Source organism: Hesperophylax consimilis, chromosome 9 (assembly GCF_061612785.1).
Source record: "Hesperophylax consimilis isolate HC1 chromosome 9, BYU_Hcon_1.0, whole genome shotgun sequence".
NCBI lineage: Eukaryota > Metazoa > Arthropoda > Insecta > Trichoptera > Limnephilidae > Hesperophylax > Hesperophylax consimilis.
In genome coordinates this window covers 36,513,995-36,531,469 of record NC_142844.1, presented here as the reverse complement: position 1 = coordinate 36,531,469, position 17,475 = coordinate 36,513,995, and the positions used below count along the sequence as shown (strand labels likewise).

The 17,475-nt window shown below is 36.5% G+C and overlaps 1 protein-coding gene across 1 annotated transcript in view; it reads left to right on the top strand.

Annotated features, from left to right (window-relative positions):
* The first annotated feature begins 2,074 nt into the window (after positions 1 to 2,074).
* LOC149421295 (uncharacterized) overlaps positions 2,075 to 17,475 on the top strand; it is a 160,327-nt gene continuing 144,926 nt past the window's right edge. The window contains exon 1 of the mRNA XM_089635462.1: positions 2,075 to 2,526. Coding sequence (XP_089491588.1) covers positions 2,391 to 2,526 — 136 coding nt within the window. The 5' untranslated portion in view covers positions 2,075 to 2,390. The remainder of the gene's footprint in view (positions 2,527 to 17,475) is intronic.

The window sequence follows — 17,475 nt, the reverse complement described above, 5'->3', positions numbered from 1 at the left end:
AAAAAATTGTACAGATAATATGGTTTTAAGAAACCCACCATCCGAATTGTGAAGACATTAAGTATTTTATGTAGATTTGAATAATAATAATAATATTTGGATGATTTAAATACATACTTTTAAACCGCACAAGAGTCCCAACTGCTCCCAACCGTCAGGAGCCAGTTAGATTATGGCATCCCCAATTGGGGTATGTTGTGAGGCTTAAAGTAGTTGGGAGGGGAAAGAGATGGGGAGAAGAAACGTGGGTAACTACCTGGCTATTCAAATATGGTCACTAAGCACTGTCAAAGCCATTTCAAGTAGGTATCGTTTAAATTCTGAATGCTGGTCTTACACCAAAGCTATACTGTGAGTATATTCCACTCTGCAACCTGCCGAAAATATACTAAATCAAATTTAATTTAATACGCGACCTCCAACTTGCTAGTCGAAGGCCTGACCCCTCGACCACGATCTCGACAACCAAATAAATAAATAAATATAGCGCTGTTTTTGTGAAAAATCTGCACAAGGGCGCTGCACAAATAAATATTTATTAAAATTATTATAATTGGGCTTATAACTAAGATTTCTAACTAAAACTGATGACTTAAATCTACGTCTAAGACTTATAACTTACTACTGGCTTAAAACTAGTGACTTACAACTGTGACTTAAACTTAGAGACTTACAACTAACTTACTTACATATATGCGTGTTTTGTAAGCTTAAATATGTACATTGTTACATATTTTTAGCGCCCAATATATTTTCCAGATAAATATAAAATCTTAGATTCGCTGAAGTTAGTAAATAGACAGAATCGAAGAAAGATGTCGGCAGAAAAATCTCCAAATAAATCAGTTAATAGTTTTATGATATTGCGCAACACTTTGTAATCGTTGACACGAATGCATTTGTTCAGTAAACGCACCGGCAGACTGGCTGTATTGCCTATTGTGAAATACAAAAACCAGCAGCTTATCAGGTATTGAACCTCGTCAACTTCCTTATCGGTCAAACGGTGTTCAAAGTGCTCCAAGATCCGATCAAAGGTGCAAACTGCCTGAGAGCTTATCCGGTACTTACTTACTCAGGTGCTTACTGCTCAGGTGCCACGTGTACCTACCTAATCTCTGCTGAGAAATAGATACGCTAGTAGGAAGTAGTAACTTATCTCCTATCTAGATACATATCTAGGTACATGAGTACTACATAATATATATTATTAAGATCAGCACGACAAACAAATTTAATTCATTTGCCCACATGTAAAATTGTATAACCAACATTAGAAAATTCACCCATTTTTTCATAACACAATATTGCAAAATGTAGACATTCTTAACGATAACATTCTGAAATATTGAACAGTGACGCGTTCGATTGTAAATTAATACGTGAATATGAATGTATCCGGAGCATCTCCTATCCTTATCCTTTATTCCTCTTCTTGTTCTTTTGTTTCTTATGCCCAATTTTGGCATAAAAAAAACATTATTAGTTTACCTTCAATAAACTTAATTGTATATATTATTTATATAGTATATTTTTGCGAAAACGGTGAAATTAGTGTTTATCAAGATTGATGTTATTAATATTGAAATCCGTTCCCTTTCAGTTAAGCCCGCCATTATGTTGCCAAATTATTCCCGTTTCCATAGAAATTTCCACTGTTTATGGGAAAAGTTTGGAGTGTTTATTTATCCGACCCTCGGAGCCCTGAGATTAACGTCCACCAAAGCGAACAAAAGAATTCGAATGTGAAATATTCGCGCGCATAATTCGCAAAGCAGAAGGCTGCCGTAAAAAAGAGACGAAAACCCTTTATTAAACGGGGAAGCAAAAGTGCGCGCGAGATATGGACGGAGAAAAAGTGCCCGCGGAATAAGAAAAGCTAAAATTCATATAAAACGTATAAAAAAGGAGACGCGGGGAAGATAGGAGCGATTTATAGAAGGCGCGGGGAAGTGTGCGTGCTCGTTCTCATTGGTCGGGCGGGCTGGCCCCTCCCCCTGGTACCCCGCCCCCTCCGCGCCCCGGGCGGCCCTCGTCACCCGCCACCCGCGCCAGTTCTCACCGGACACCCGCCGCCGTCTGACCGCTGTCCGTGTCCGTGTCCGTACACTGTCAGTGTCCGTATCCCGCATGACCGCGCGAGCACAGTTCGCGATACCGAGCCCGAGGTTACCAGCTCTGACACTCGCACCAGCACCAGCACCGACACGCTGCAGCTGCTGGTAGGCGGCGCCGCAGCGATCCTGGCCGAATTGGAGCCGTGGGCCCCCGGGGCCGCGCCCCCCGACAACAACAACCTGCCGCTGAGTGCCGGCGAGTGGCTGAAGGCAGCGGGAGCAGGCGCCGGGGGCTACTACGACAAGGCGCGCTTCCTGCAGCAAGGAGGGGACATGCCCATGGTGCTGGGGCGCAGAGGGGCGCTCGAGGGCGAGCAGCCGCTGGACTTTACCGTCTCCAAGTTCAGTCACCAGGGCCGCCTGCTGGGGGGCCTCTTCCGCCTGGCCGGCCCCGCGAGCCCTCCTCCAGGTCTGCAAGCACCTGTCACTGCGCAACCTTACTATTACCAGCCAACCAGTGCCGGCACAGTGCTACCACCGCCTCTCTCACCTCTCAGTGGATGTGTTTACCTTTTACCCTTGTGATATCTGATAACGGTCATCTCTATCCTCCCTCGTGCGAATTCGCAACTCGCGGTCGTCTTGGTAATATGTAATTTTGTGCAGTGACAGTACCTATTTTATTTAGTTTTGTAATCAATGTTCTGTGCATCAGGTAAGTTTTTATTTACTTTACCCTTTCAGTGAGTTTTCATTTGATTTTCCTTTTCAAATGTAGTTTTCCTTTTATGTTTTTACCTCCTCACTGGATGTGTTTTCCATTTATAAAATTTGTTTCACACGACCGACCTGTCAAAAAATTCTGATAAGATTAGGTGCTATTATTTTATTAATTTTTTATTAATTATTATCCCTTTCAGATCAGAATCAGTTCCGATCTGAATTATTGTGTAGTGGTTTTTGATCATCATTATTAGACATATTAACCAAATGATTTAAACGGTTTCGTTCAAAATGTTCCATGCTTACTAATTATAATAATTTTACTGGATCTTTACTGTAAATCTAAATAAACTATAAATACATTTAATACAAGGTTAGAATTTCTAATGAACGATTTGACCTACCAGGTTCATTATAAATTTTCGAAGGTGTTCATTTATAGTGTACTTACCTAATGTTCATCCCTGATGCACCTCGTAAAGTTGTATCACCGGTTACTGCCAAATGTTTATTGGTTTCAATGCACACACTCGGTCGCCATCGCTTTTTCACCCAACAATTAAAGGAATTATATTTTTATGTAATTTATTCGCTGCGTTTATCTCTTTTTAATTGCCTCAGACCGGAGCCCATAAAGAGAATAATTTATTAAATTAGGGCTGGGGTTTCGGAGTCAAAGATTGCCGCTGGCGTCAATCCTCTGTTGATGCACAAATGGCCAATATTAAAGATTGGTTTCATATCTCCGAACATCATCATTAGCTCCCGTATTGAGAGCCATTCCAGTATTGATAAATACCTGCGTTGTAGTTATTTTATTGACTTCTGGCTTAATACATTACTATAAAACCGAAGGCAATTTGGCTGTACCGAAAGTAACTTGCCGCTTGTGTGTAATTGGTCGTCCGGAGGTTCTCAGTTTATTTATAACAAGGGTTGTACCCAATGGCGTGCAATGCCCTTTGACCAAATGTGGGCTCAGGTATAATAAATGAATATTTTGCAGTAAATATTTGAAATCGCCATTGCATCATCATCTTCCACTGATTGGTGTGACCATGTGATTAAATGAGCGTACAAGATCCTGACCAAAAATCGTATAAAAAAACAATCAGATTTTTCCGTATTTTTTTCTCGTGGTTTGTTCATCTAAGGATAGGCACAGGTTTTCAACTTTTATGGACTGCACGCCACTGGTAGTTGCGTTGAAATCATAGTCAGAAGACAAATTTAACCGTTTGATAGGTATAATAAAAGGAATTACTTACATCGGACGTTAACCAGATACCGACTAGATAGGTACCTTTATTTAGTTACACAGGTAATTATTATTTTATTAAAATTGATTAAACGCGTGATATTATCAGATTGTGCAGACGTTAATTTAATTCATAGTCGGGTCATCCATCCTCTAGCAGTTTGCTAGCGAACATTCAGTGCAGAAAATTTTAATGATAACAATACGTCTGCTCCCGCACGGCCATAACTCACCTAACTCACCTAACTCACCTGGTACTGGCACTAGTAGTGGTAGTACCGTGGCCATTGCTGGCTGCATTCAGAGCAACAAATGCACATTAGCCCATTGTCAGGGTGGCTCCTTTAGAATAGATCAATACTCAACACAGGGTGGACTGGACACTGGAGTGTGTAGTTGGTCAACACAGAAGCACTTTGGTGCACCGTTGCATTGAATATTACTTCTTACTCATAATCAAATAATACAACAGATACTACTGATAAAGGTAATAGAAGTGAAACCCTGATTATTATATACAATTATATACTGAGTTATGTACTGGGGAGGGGGTGAATAATGTGTTAAATATGTCAACAAAACCCTTCTCCTTATTATTACCTAAATTCTTTATACGGCGGACGGCAGTAGGTATACAGATTCCGTGTTGGAGTCGTCGCAATAATACGGTAGATAATGTACCATAGGGAATGATTTTTTCTTATTATTAAACTGACTCAATTATTGAAATGCGATATTTTTAAAACTGACGAAATATTTTATGTGTCGTTCAAGTTCCGACCATACAAAACAAATTATATAATTTTTGTATAAAGTGCAAAATCATTAGTTTGTGGCAATTGCCTGTTTTAAACTAAATATTTACATCAAGATATGAATGTGGATAAAGCAAGGATCGTGTTACAGGAGAGAGTCATACGGCGCTCTATCCGCTCTAGAAATACTCGATCGACCAGGTAGTTAAATTTTTAATGGTAGAAAATTAATAAATTGGTGAACTTAATAATTTCAACCCTTATATGAAATGTTATCACTTCAACAGCTGAGCTTATGTACCACTATGAACAGAATAATACAAAAATAAATATTTTTAGGAAAAATCGTAGTTTTTTCCTACATGATTCAGTTTTGATTGTTGGTGAAAAGGTCATAATTTGCCAAGTTGTTTTGAGTAGTGGAATAATAGTCATTGCCGACCCGGGGGTATCGGGTTCTCTCGTCGCGGGAGATTGATGGTCCGCTTGGCAACGTGTCCATTAGTTGGCGGGGGTCAACTCGATTGAGCCCCGGCCCCCGTTCCATGTGCCCGGTGTCCGGTGGTCGGTGGCGAGCGCCGGCCCTAGTGTTTATTGTTTAGCATGTGCCGTGTGTCAAAATGCGACAACAATACGGGGGTGGGGGAGAAAAACAATTTAATTTATTTTTTGGAGTTCTGCTAAAATTGATGATTTGCTCCAAATTTCTCAAAACTTTTAATTTATGTATCCTTTTACTACACAATAAATCAGAGACCGCCGATAATAGTTGTAAAGCCTAATGCTACGTATACATACGCGAGGCGAGCTGCCGAGCTGAACCTCAACTTATGGGAAAGGTTTGCCGTAATTCGTGGCTCGGCTCGCGTTTCGGTTTGCAAATGTATACGTAGCATTAGAATCTTCACTATGAAAAAAATTACAAAACAATTTTTTTCGTTTTGTAAATGGGTCCTGCCTCCTGGTTTGTGATTTTGATGATTTAATAGTCTTATAAAAAGATACCTGCACTTTTATCGGTTAGTTTTGAGTTACAAAAATAAACTTCATTCCACATTATTTGGGAGCAAAATAAACAAGTACATTTTACTATCAATCCTCTAACTAAATACATATTGTCTACGATCCGCGTGTACGCCGTAAACATACGCAAAATGGTTAGAACTTAATTTATCAACAAATAAATGCAAGAGAACAAGGGAAACTTTATTTTCAATGCAAATCCCTACTAGTAAAAGGGTATTAACAAAAACTCATGCCAAAAGCCGCAACGAACAATAATCTCGACATTTCTACCCTTAATAATTATTTACTTGATCTTTCTCTCGTGGCCGAGATTTGCCCCCATCCCCCGTCCTTCTGTCCAGATCGCACCCCCGGCAGGGGTGGCTGCGGGCAGGTGGAGGTGGAGATGGGGTGGAGAGGGGGTGGTAGGCTGCTACAGCGCTACTCCAGCCGCTAGGAACAGGAGCAATAAGCGTGGTCGCTGGCTTCACTGACTTGGCTATACATTTGCACGGACAATGACATCCTCTGTGAAAAGAAATCGGCAATAATAAATGACGTGTCAGCCCCGAGCCGTGTAGAATAATAATATACGGATGGAAAGGTGCATAATACTAAAGCTTTTCTACTAAATGCAATTTCTTGAAATTACCTTTTGTAAAATCAAAGTAATATATTACCATTCGGCTACCGTCTTAACATTATATCTGCCCACCATTTATTCTCGCTTCAGTGGAACGGTTATAAATATATCAAGTCAATCAAGTTTATTGATTTGACACTCTGTGCTTTTTAGAACTAAATCTATACTAATTTTTAAAACAAAAAATATTTTCTTATTAAATTGGAGCACCTTTCAAATTGGTGGATAGATAAATGTATTTGGACATAATTAAGTGAAGGTTTGAAATTTATAAAATAAGAATAATTGTATAATTTGTATTGCACCGTTTTGTGAAAAATCCCAATTAATAAAATAAGCTGTACAAATGTGACTTCCTTTGATATATTGAAACGTTCAAAACTACCTAATGATGTTGGTACAATTTTACCAACATTTTACTGTAATTACAGAAAATATATTTACATAAATACAGTTTTACGAGAAAGTTTAAGCTTGGAGAAAATACGATTTTAAATAAATACGAGACAATATCAAATTTTAGAATTCTAACGTTTTATCCTCATTTACTATCGATATTACATTTTATTAGAAGATTGGTGCCAAATTTGGGGTTGATATTTATTTTAAGTATCCTTTTCAATAAAAACACAGAATTTATAGTTTTTGGGTACTTGAACGAAAAGTAACCAATTGCAACTAGGAACAAGCAAATACGTTGCATATTAAGTCAATCGGTAGGTACGTAGCCATTTCTCTTTCCATTTTTAACTTACAGCTTACATAATACATAATTGAATTGACCGATCAGTGGCTGAGTTGGCATCGTGTCAGGGTCACACCCAGGTGTCGTGAGTTCAATTCCTCGGCTCGCTTAGTCCTCTTCAGCAACATTTTCATTTTTCTGTGGTGGTAGTAGTTCATTTTCAAACTGATTTCAGGTTATTCGTAACCCGGGAGTGATTGTGTTTCTTAAAAAAAAATTAAATTCAAGCTTTTTTTGCCGAATTACTGAAAATAATTTCGGGTTGTTTCACGGAATTTGAACAATTCATCAAATTTGAAAGTTGGTTTTCAAATTCTGTGAAGGTTCTATTCAAGTTCTGTTATTATATAATTTATTATTACAGAAATTGTATTAAAAAATCACAGAACATGAAAAACGTCTTTTAAAATTTGAAGAATTGTTCAAATTCTGTGAAACAACCCGTCCTAAATGTGTTAATTACAAACCCCAACGGTAGATGAACTGGATAGTAAAAGATATAAAATACTGGGAATCAAGTAACTTACACACATACATAAAACACTGGGGATCAAGTAATTTACACACATAAATAAAATGCTGGGGATCAAGTAACTTACACACATAAATAAAATGCTGGGGATCAAGTAACTTAGACACATAAATAAAATTGAAATTTTATTCGCATCACATTTCGTTACATCCATTACTAACTTAGATTCCTTCTCAGTTATATTATATTTTTTTAGATAGGAAAAGTTAAATTACATATTTGAGTTCTACAGATGTTAGTATTCTTCAAACGATTTAATACCAATAATGTAAAATTTTGATTAAGAAACATAGATTTACGATGGTAATTATTAACTTCTCATTAAGGCGTACGGGCTTACTTAATTAAGTGGATTCAAGATATGAACCTCATAACAATCAACCGATTTATTTCCAATCGGAAGCTCGTAGTATTTGACTGGAATAATATATTAATGTCCGATTTAAAATAGAAATTTCCAATACATCCAATCTGTAAAATTGAGCTTTTATTTATTTGTATAGGTACATACAGAACATTTTCGTTCTGCTATTGAAACTTCGCCTAGCTCTCCTAAAAGTGATAAACTTTTGTTAAAAAGTATTAGTAATCGCTGAAGAGATATTAGTAATTGAAAACATAATTAATTTTCAGTATTATGGGGTGAACTTAGCGATGCTTTCAATTAATTGACAAAATTGATTAAAAACTCACAACAATAGTTTAACGTTTAAATCTCAAATAAAAAGCGGGATACAAAACATAGGGAGATCAGAAATAAATAATATACTGACACCAAATACAGATGGAAATCATAATCACTCAACTGAACAAAAACACATTGTAATATATTTATAATTATTTCAGAAAAAACACTATTCAATATATTTATAACTACTTTATAATATCCATACCACTAAATTTTAATCATATATTATGTAAATGAAATCCACAATACGTGAGATCCCAGTTATAGTATCATTATAGCCATTTTTCAAAAAAAAAACTTATAAAGAAGTATTAATAGAATATTATGTTCAAACAGGTCAACATCTTAAAAAAATCGTTTTTACCTTTCATGACTACTTAACAAATGCATAAAAAATTACATTTCTATCTATCGAGGACCATAAGGTTAGTACGTACGTACGTAGATTATATGAAGTAGCTTTTACCTGTTTACTTTCCGAAGGATTACACTCGTGCATCCTCTGAAGTAAGGTATCTAGTACCTACCTTCCTGGTGATATAACGTTTGTTAACACAATCGGCGTACGCCAAATTTTATGAGACACTTTCTTAAGTCAGGGGTGCTGGGGATTTATCGCGTGCCCAATAAACCTACCCGTTACCCACCCCTCACCCAGTACTCGGGGACAATAGCTGTCAAAACCCCCAACTAGCTGGCGGCTACCGACACGGACCCGGCGCGCTCCGAAAGGGTTAACAACCAACACACAAACACCTTGTTTGACAATTTAAGAAGAGGCACTCTGAATGGCAGATCAAATTGAGATACATAAAGCAGCCTCAAGCTACCTATTGTTAAATATTCCTCTACAAACAAGTTGAAAGTTAAAGCCACGCGCTAAACTCGATTGTTCACACCTTTGTGTAATCTCATCTTATTCTGATTGTTTTATTAATTTATTATTCTTACAGCGAATGTCTCACGAAGCTTTGTGTTAGCGCGCGAGCATCCTAAACCGATCCACTTTTATAAGCGGTCGATTAGTTTTACCATATTAATTTGAAACGTTTTTCACACGTTAAGCAATAGGCACGGCTTGCATGTGTTTTATAACCCACGAGAAGAAAATAAAAATAATTGTCTTATTTATAAAATTGCTCCGCTTATAAATCAGCGAGTCGATTGTTGCAATATCTCTTGTACAAGAAACACAGCGGCTTAGAACCAAAGTCTCCTGGAACGGGGAAAAAAACGCTGACAATCAGTCAAGTTAATAATCGTTATTAAATCGATTCATATCATTCTTAAAGTGATATCAAAATCACGAATTACTGAATGGGGTATTAAGCTTATCTACGGAATAAGTATTACATAACCAAACTAGTTCTGGGGCCGGTCATAAATCATAATAAACATGTTTGTATATCTCCGGCGCATGTGTTTCAGTCGGTCCCATTGATCCTAATGTGTTACACGGTTGTAATTAATGTAGTGGTGAAAAGATGATATGGATCACAGTGATTAGTATCACCCTTGTATCGATCATCTCCACGAGGGAATTAACTTTATAACCAATATTATTTAGCCTCGTTTTTCTTTTATAATAAAGATAGTAGTATTTTGGTAGTTATCTTTAGGCTGCAGTTTATCAAGGCTGTACACTTTGTACAATGTAAAGTGTACACTCCCAAAACTTATCATGTTGACCTATTTTACCAATTGTTTCTTTCGAAGAGATGATAATGCTCTTTTAATATTTGGATAATTATTTAAATACCAAATATTATTTGTAGGATTTTAGCTTAATATAGGTAAAACTTCCAAATGAAGGGAAAACGCGGTACTATCAACATCTTTGTTATTCAATAGTCAGGGCCGTACTTATACTTGTACTAATGCAACCCATGGGCCCGCACCACAAATTGTTCAAAGTTATGTTATGAAGATAGGCCAAGTAGCTTCATTAGTAGTATACCAACTAGCAAATCTCATCTTCGTGTTATTTTTTAAATAATATTTAGTATACATAGTTGTTCATAGCAATTTTAATAAATCGTGATGAATACCTTAATGATTCTTACATCTTTTCATTATTATCTCATCAGTTCATCAACTTCTAAAGACGGTAGGCGTAGCAAAATTTTCAACAATTTAATTTTAAAACTATGGTCAGGATGTTTCAAAGAATTTGAATAATTCATCAAATTTCAAAGCTGATTTTCTAGTTCTGTGAAGGTTCTATCCAAGTTCTGTTACTATATCATTATTGTCCAGTCGTTTCACAAAACTGAAATAATAACAGAACATTCACAGAACTTGAAAATCAACTATGAAATTTCATGAATTTTTCAAATTCTGCGAAACAACCCGTCATATAATGTTTCTTTTCTTAAATTTTTGTCAGAAAATTGCTCTGAAATGCGATTTTTGCAGGTTTATTTATTTAGCCTGTCCCTCCGTTTTACAATTCAGGTCTTCATATCGTAATATTGCCCTGATGAGAGTGTCTCATAAGACGATGGACGAATGTTAATGAAGCAAGAGGTGTGTACACACCTAAAGACAGTTGCTTAGCTTTCTTTCTGCGTACGATGGCGTGATGATTAGTCAATAATTCGTTATACTTTCTATGAACGCCTGTGAGCTTCATCTATTAGCCGTGATCTTAGTATATCAATTCCCTACCTGCTGGACAAATTCACAGCTTCTGAAATGGTTTAGTAGTTTTTTAATGTCCGTTTTATTATAATAGCCTCGCCGCTAGGACTTCCTGTGAATTCATCCTATTCCTCCTCCAGTTCGTAGAAGGTGCCACATTCGACGTTTTAGGACCTTCTAATTTAAATTTGGATCATTCTGATGCCAAATTAGGTTCCTGGTAATGCCGCAATGAATTGGTAAGGTATCCGTCAGATGGTTTCCGAATACCCAATAAGATCGGTTACCATAAAACTATATCATTTTCCTTATGAAGCGCCATAAATCTCGTTTTTAATAATTAGCAATTAATTAAATTAATACCTCAAAAGAATCCACTATTATTATTAAAATATATTTTATTATTTTCTCTCCAATTTTCATCATGCTCTTGGAATTAAATAGGGTATTTACCAGTGAAAATCATAGAAAATTCGTACAAATATACAAAATACCTATTGCATAAATTTTACTAAGGACGACATGATTTTTCAGAAATTTGATAAAAAAAATTACACATAATTTCTTGTCAAAATAATAATGATAATAATTGATTTTTTATTAAATAAATTAGCTAAGAATACATGTTGAAAAATAGATAAAGTTGGAGTTTCTCATAACCTGCCTCACTAGGCTAGCCTGTGTTGAGGCAGTCATTTTAAAAGTTAATTTAAATACATATAAATATATCACCTACACGTATATTACAATATAATCGCTCAATATTTTTGCTTTTTGAGTACCTTTTCTTTACCAAGAGATAATATGAAAACGTACTTCACGTGTTGATGGAATGCCGCTAACTGACAAATTATTTAAAAAAATAAGAAGTAACTAAATAGGAGTCCAAATAAACATTATAATATATTCCCTATGTACTTAGCAGTTTATGTCTACAAGATGCGCCCACTAATGTGTCGAATCTCGGCTCCTGTCTGGTTTGTCAGCATCCTAGAGGTAAATGAAATTACCATAGCTCACATCATTCTAAAGAATGACACACAAGAAATAACACCGCACTGAGTGGTTCATGAACATTTTTTGATACCTGCACGGAAAAAACTTAACTATGGGAAAAAGACAATAAGTCTCGAAACAATATTGCGCTGGCGCCACCGAATCAGCTCGAGAACCTGGCAAAGGTAAACGACCGCACAGAAATGGACATAACGCGAGAGGTATCGTTCTTTTGGGTGCAATGGTCGAGATGCTCACTGCTCCTCGGGGCGCCCAATACCTGGACTGGCAATACAGTCTGCGACGCGCTCACCGTCTTAAGTGGGTTACTCCACCCTTTCATCTTAATAATCTCATCTTGTCAAGTCATCCAGGAATTACGGCATGTTTATCTACCGTGCGACCTGCTGCTCTTTCACCACATCGCTGGACGATGGACGCTGGACCATTTTAAATATCCGTGTAATTCCACGCCTTGTTTCAGCTCCGCGTTGTTCGGGTTCGTGCGTAAAAAACTGTTCTAACTTTAATCAGACTTTATTTAGGCGTTCTTCAATAAATAACGGACGAAAATTAAAAAAAAAAGCATACCTATCGTTGTCTTAACGTAACAAAGATTCTAGAATAACTAGAGATATAATCAATTGATGCATATAGTTCATTATTGTCACTCTACGGGTTGTCGATGTCGAGCCATCAATGATAAAAATAATAATTGTATAATTTGTACAACGCCGTTTATTTTGTGAAAAGTCACCTCGTGAGCGCTGTACAACTTATTTTTAGTTCTTAGGCTCTATCTAATTTTATTATTTACAAACAGTTACAGAAAACATACTTACCTGGCAGGTAACTTTATATAAATATACTTTTATTACAAGCTTTGGTTCATAATAATGCGTCGATATTTCAAAAGTTCTAAAGTTATAAGTAATTTTTCTTTCCACTCTCTAAATACCAACTATTATTCAAACCGCAAAAAAAAATTACCCGAACTTTTTTTTCCTTCAACTTTCAATTTATGTATTTCTTCGCTCGTACATGCAGCTTACAGGTACATAATACAGGGTGCGGCAAAACAAACAGTGCAAAAAAAATACAGTGAAGTTTCGAAGGGCTATTAATAAAAACGGCGCGACTTGCAGAAATGGGGTTTATTTTATTTTATTAAGTACATCATACCGTTTTATGCATCAAGTCTTGAAGATGACATCAGATGATGGCCCCCAATAGCGATACTTTGATGAAGGCGATTTTTGAAGTTTGCGGCCGTATTTTGGCGCTTCTTGAATACAATCTTTGAGTTCTTCTAGGGTGTGAGGCCGACTTTTATAACACTTTCCTTCGAGTACCGCCTCCGGAAGAAGTCGCAAATGGGTCGCCGCTGGGTGGCGACGAAAGAACGGCCATTTTCAAAAAACGTTTCGAAGCCCCGATGTTGTCCGAACCAAACTATGGTAACGACTGAAAACGGAACGACCCTTCCAACACAATGAAGCCCCTCCCAGGTCCCTACCTCAACCATACGGGATGTACCAGCCCTTCAAAACTGCACTGTCCGTTTTGCTACCCTTGCATAGTATAGTAGAGTGTGAAATAATCACAAACTAAATATGACCTATGATGAAGTGTTCCCATTTTTAGATAAAGTATTATAATATGTTTGATTAGAAGCAGAGCTTTATATTATATTTTATTAAATTTTCAGAGCTTTCATAATAAGCTCTCCAAATAAAAAGGATCATAATACTAACAAAAGCCTAAATTCTAAACTTCGTGTACGGCACAAACATAATTTCTTTCGTAATATCTACATTTTCTGAGACAAAACAGTATTTTCAACGACTGAGATAAAAACATTACAAGAAATATCCAAATAATACATTCGGTCAGTTCTCATAAAATAAATCGAATAATAATAACTCTTAAAAGTACAATCGATATAACATATGTTAGTGCAGCACAAGTTAATGTGTTTATTTGATCCTTCCTCTCCGGTCGCGGAGGCTTTAGTTTGATATTTAATAGGCTTTAATTCCTGGATCTGTCCATTGTTTTATGTGTGATACCTTTTCGTTTGATCTCGTACGATCATGGTCGTAGCTAATTTCCAAGATATAACCCCCTGACCTCCGTGGGAGATGTTGAACAAGACGAATCGTCGGCTCGAATGTGTTGACACGGCTCTCGGGAATTTTATTGCCGCATCTTTATCAGTTTATTCTACCCAACGGAAAAATAATTCTCAGTATTTATCGAGTTATTTTTTCACGTAGATATAACACTGTTAATCGACAATCTCTTAATTATTGTGGATAGGTAGGTGAGTACTACTGTGCTTTCTTACTAATTTAGGTTGCACGGTTTAATATCGCTAAAATAACACAATATATACATTATTTAACTTTGTTACTATTCCATTATCTGGTAAGGGTTATTTTTAATTTGTTTTCAATACTCTAAATGCCACGTTTGTTTTTTTTCACTAACCCCACACAAGAGGCCATGAGGAAAATAATTTCCCTCAGGGCTTATGTCCTCTTTTGGGATGCTGTGTGGAGAGTCTTTATTAAGGAAAGGAAGAAGATGAAATTTAGAGAAAGTAAAAGGTATAAGGATTGGGTATAAATCTAGGGGATAAGTGTGTCCAGGAGTGATGGACATATGAATATGTCCATCCCAAGGCGATGGGTCCAGATACCAGTTGGAGAGGTCAAAGGGTCTCTCCAAACCAACCTCTCTCGTTCTGGCATTTGATATTCATTGGTGGGCAGGCTCATCTTGAACACACCTCACCCGATGAACCCGGGCACCCCTGCTAAAACACCAAACGTAGCGAACCATGTGAGGTGACCTACGGCAGAGGTGTTGGTTATATCCAATAAATGGTTCTCGGGGCGGCGGTATCCAAACCCGCATCCCAAATTACTTCGTGCTAAAAATATTGCTAATTTATTAAGGATCTCTTCAAATTATTCGAATTCCTGTTGAAATGGGTTAGTAGGCCATCAACGAATGTATTCATAGGTATCCTGATAAACTTTTAGTAAAATAACAATGTTTTGTCACGATGTCCGATGTTTTGTCACGATGATAAATATCCCAACATATTTAAATTTCATCATGATATATTGTTAAGACAAACGCAGGTGTTCTTCCGATATTCTACGTATTTACTAACACTTTATCGGGAAGCGGCTGTCTGGTTTGGCAGTCCTGGTTTTAACAGGATTACCAAAAATTTGAAGAGATTCTCAATGTACACTCAGGGTTTTCCAATAAGATGTGTTATTTTGATATTCAATCGTAAAAGATCAATGGTTTCGTTGCTTGTGTGGCACGTAGCGCCGTCTTGTTGAAAGTAAACGTTGTCCAGATCAATACCTCCAATTCCGGCCATAAAAAATCATTAATCATCTCTCGATAGCGCAATCCATTCACCGTAACTGTTGCTCCAGCCTCATTTTCGAAAAAGTAAGGTCCAACGACTCCGCCAGACCATAAACCGCACCAAACAGTCACACGTTAAGGATAAAGAGGCTTTTCAACAATAACTCTTGGGTTTTCCGAGCCCCAGATGCGACAATTTTGCTTGTTGACGAAGCCACCGAGGTGGAAATGGGCCTCTTCACTCAAGATGATTTGCATTTGATTTACTCAAGTGAATTTTAATAATTTCAATGCGTAGTTGAAGCGTGTAACGTTCCATTTTTATTAATTGCGTAGTTTTTACTTGTCAAATGTCAAAAAATGACAGCCTCAAAAGTAACATCTACCGAAATAGTGGGCTATTCAAAATAACACCTCTTATTGAAAAACCCTGTATAATATATTTAATGTATTACTCATTTTTCTGCGTAGGGGCTTATATTCAAATAAGCTCGTTTTTTTTGTAATAGGATAGTTGAAAAATTTAGCGTAGAAAGGCATATACTTTTTCCTACCTGTTATATACCTTTTCCACGCCAACACGATCACCAGCTGCCACTGTTCCAGTCATATTAAATTAATCGAACAATCAAAAATACAAGACGTCGCGTGTTGCCCAACGAAATTACACAAAACATAATGTCAAAGAACGCTCAAGAAAAATAATTGATAATAGCCGTAATAATATTAAATAAATATATACCAGTGGTAGGTAGACACTGTCTCTTTCTTTCGGCATTCTATCAAATATGTGAACGAGAGATGAACTGATTACCCGTGTAATGCAATGAATTAACAGTCGGTCGAATCAAAAGGCAGCCAATAATACACACTCCCTTCCAGATTCATTAAAAATAATTTGTCTTTTCCGGAAGACAGATAATCTGGTTTATTTTTGTTGGAAAAGATTTCACAAGTCGCTTCTTCTGATCAAGCCGCGAGAGTTATCCAGTCAAATTGTTGAGAGAAATAGTCATCTACAATTGTTGAGAGCAATAGTCATCTGTAATTGTTGACATCAATAGTTATCTGTAATTTTTGAGAGCAATAGTTATCTGTAATTGTTGAGAGCAATAGTTATCTGTAATTGTTGAGAGCAATAGTCATCTGTAATTGTTGAGAGCAATAGTCATCTGTAATTGTTGAGAGCAATAGTCATCTGTAATTGTTGAGAGCAATAGTTATCTGTAATTGTTGAGAGCAATAGTCATCTGTAATTGTTGACATCAATAGTTATCTGTAACTGTTAAGAGCAATAGTTATCGATCTGTCTATATGCTGATCCATACACCATACAGATCAATAAAGGATTCCATTTTGCTAATCAGTATCTAATTATCAGAGCAAATTATTAATATTTAACCGCAAATGAGCTTTTCTGTAATAGCTTAACCTTCAAAACGTAAGATTTTTTGTATCCATATTTTTTTAGGGGTGTTTGGCATTTTTATATATTGCTTTTACCAACAATTTTACTATTTATTTATTATATAACATTTTGGTATATAATGTACCCGTGTATTAATAAAAAAAAAATATATATATATATTTATGGACCTAACTTAATTTAACCCGTCTCCGAACGGACATCGTCTAGTGAGGCGGGTAACTTACTTGAACTCTACGTTACACGGAGAAAAATAAGTATCGCTAATTTATTAAGAATCTCTTCAAATTATTGGTGATCCTGTTAAAAACAGCATGCCCTAAACGAATGAGTTAATAGGTTTCCTGATAGACTTTTAGTAAAATGCGAATATATTTTCACACGTATTCATCAAAAACCTAATGTTTTTGCATTTTGTAAGATATCCACTATCATATATTATCAAGGTAAATGCGGGTGCACGTTTTTGAACACTTGTTCCGACATATTAGGAATTTACTAACAGTTTAAAGTTCTTAATAAACTACCAATATTCATTTATTTCTGTGTGCCTGTATTAATTATCAATAACTGCCCGGGTTGCCGGCAAATTATGAACAATCTATATAATTTACCTG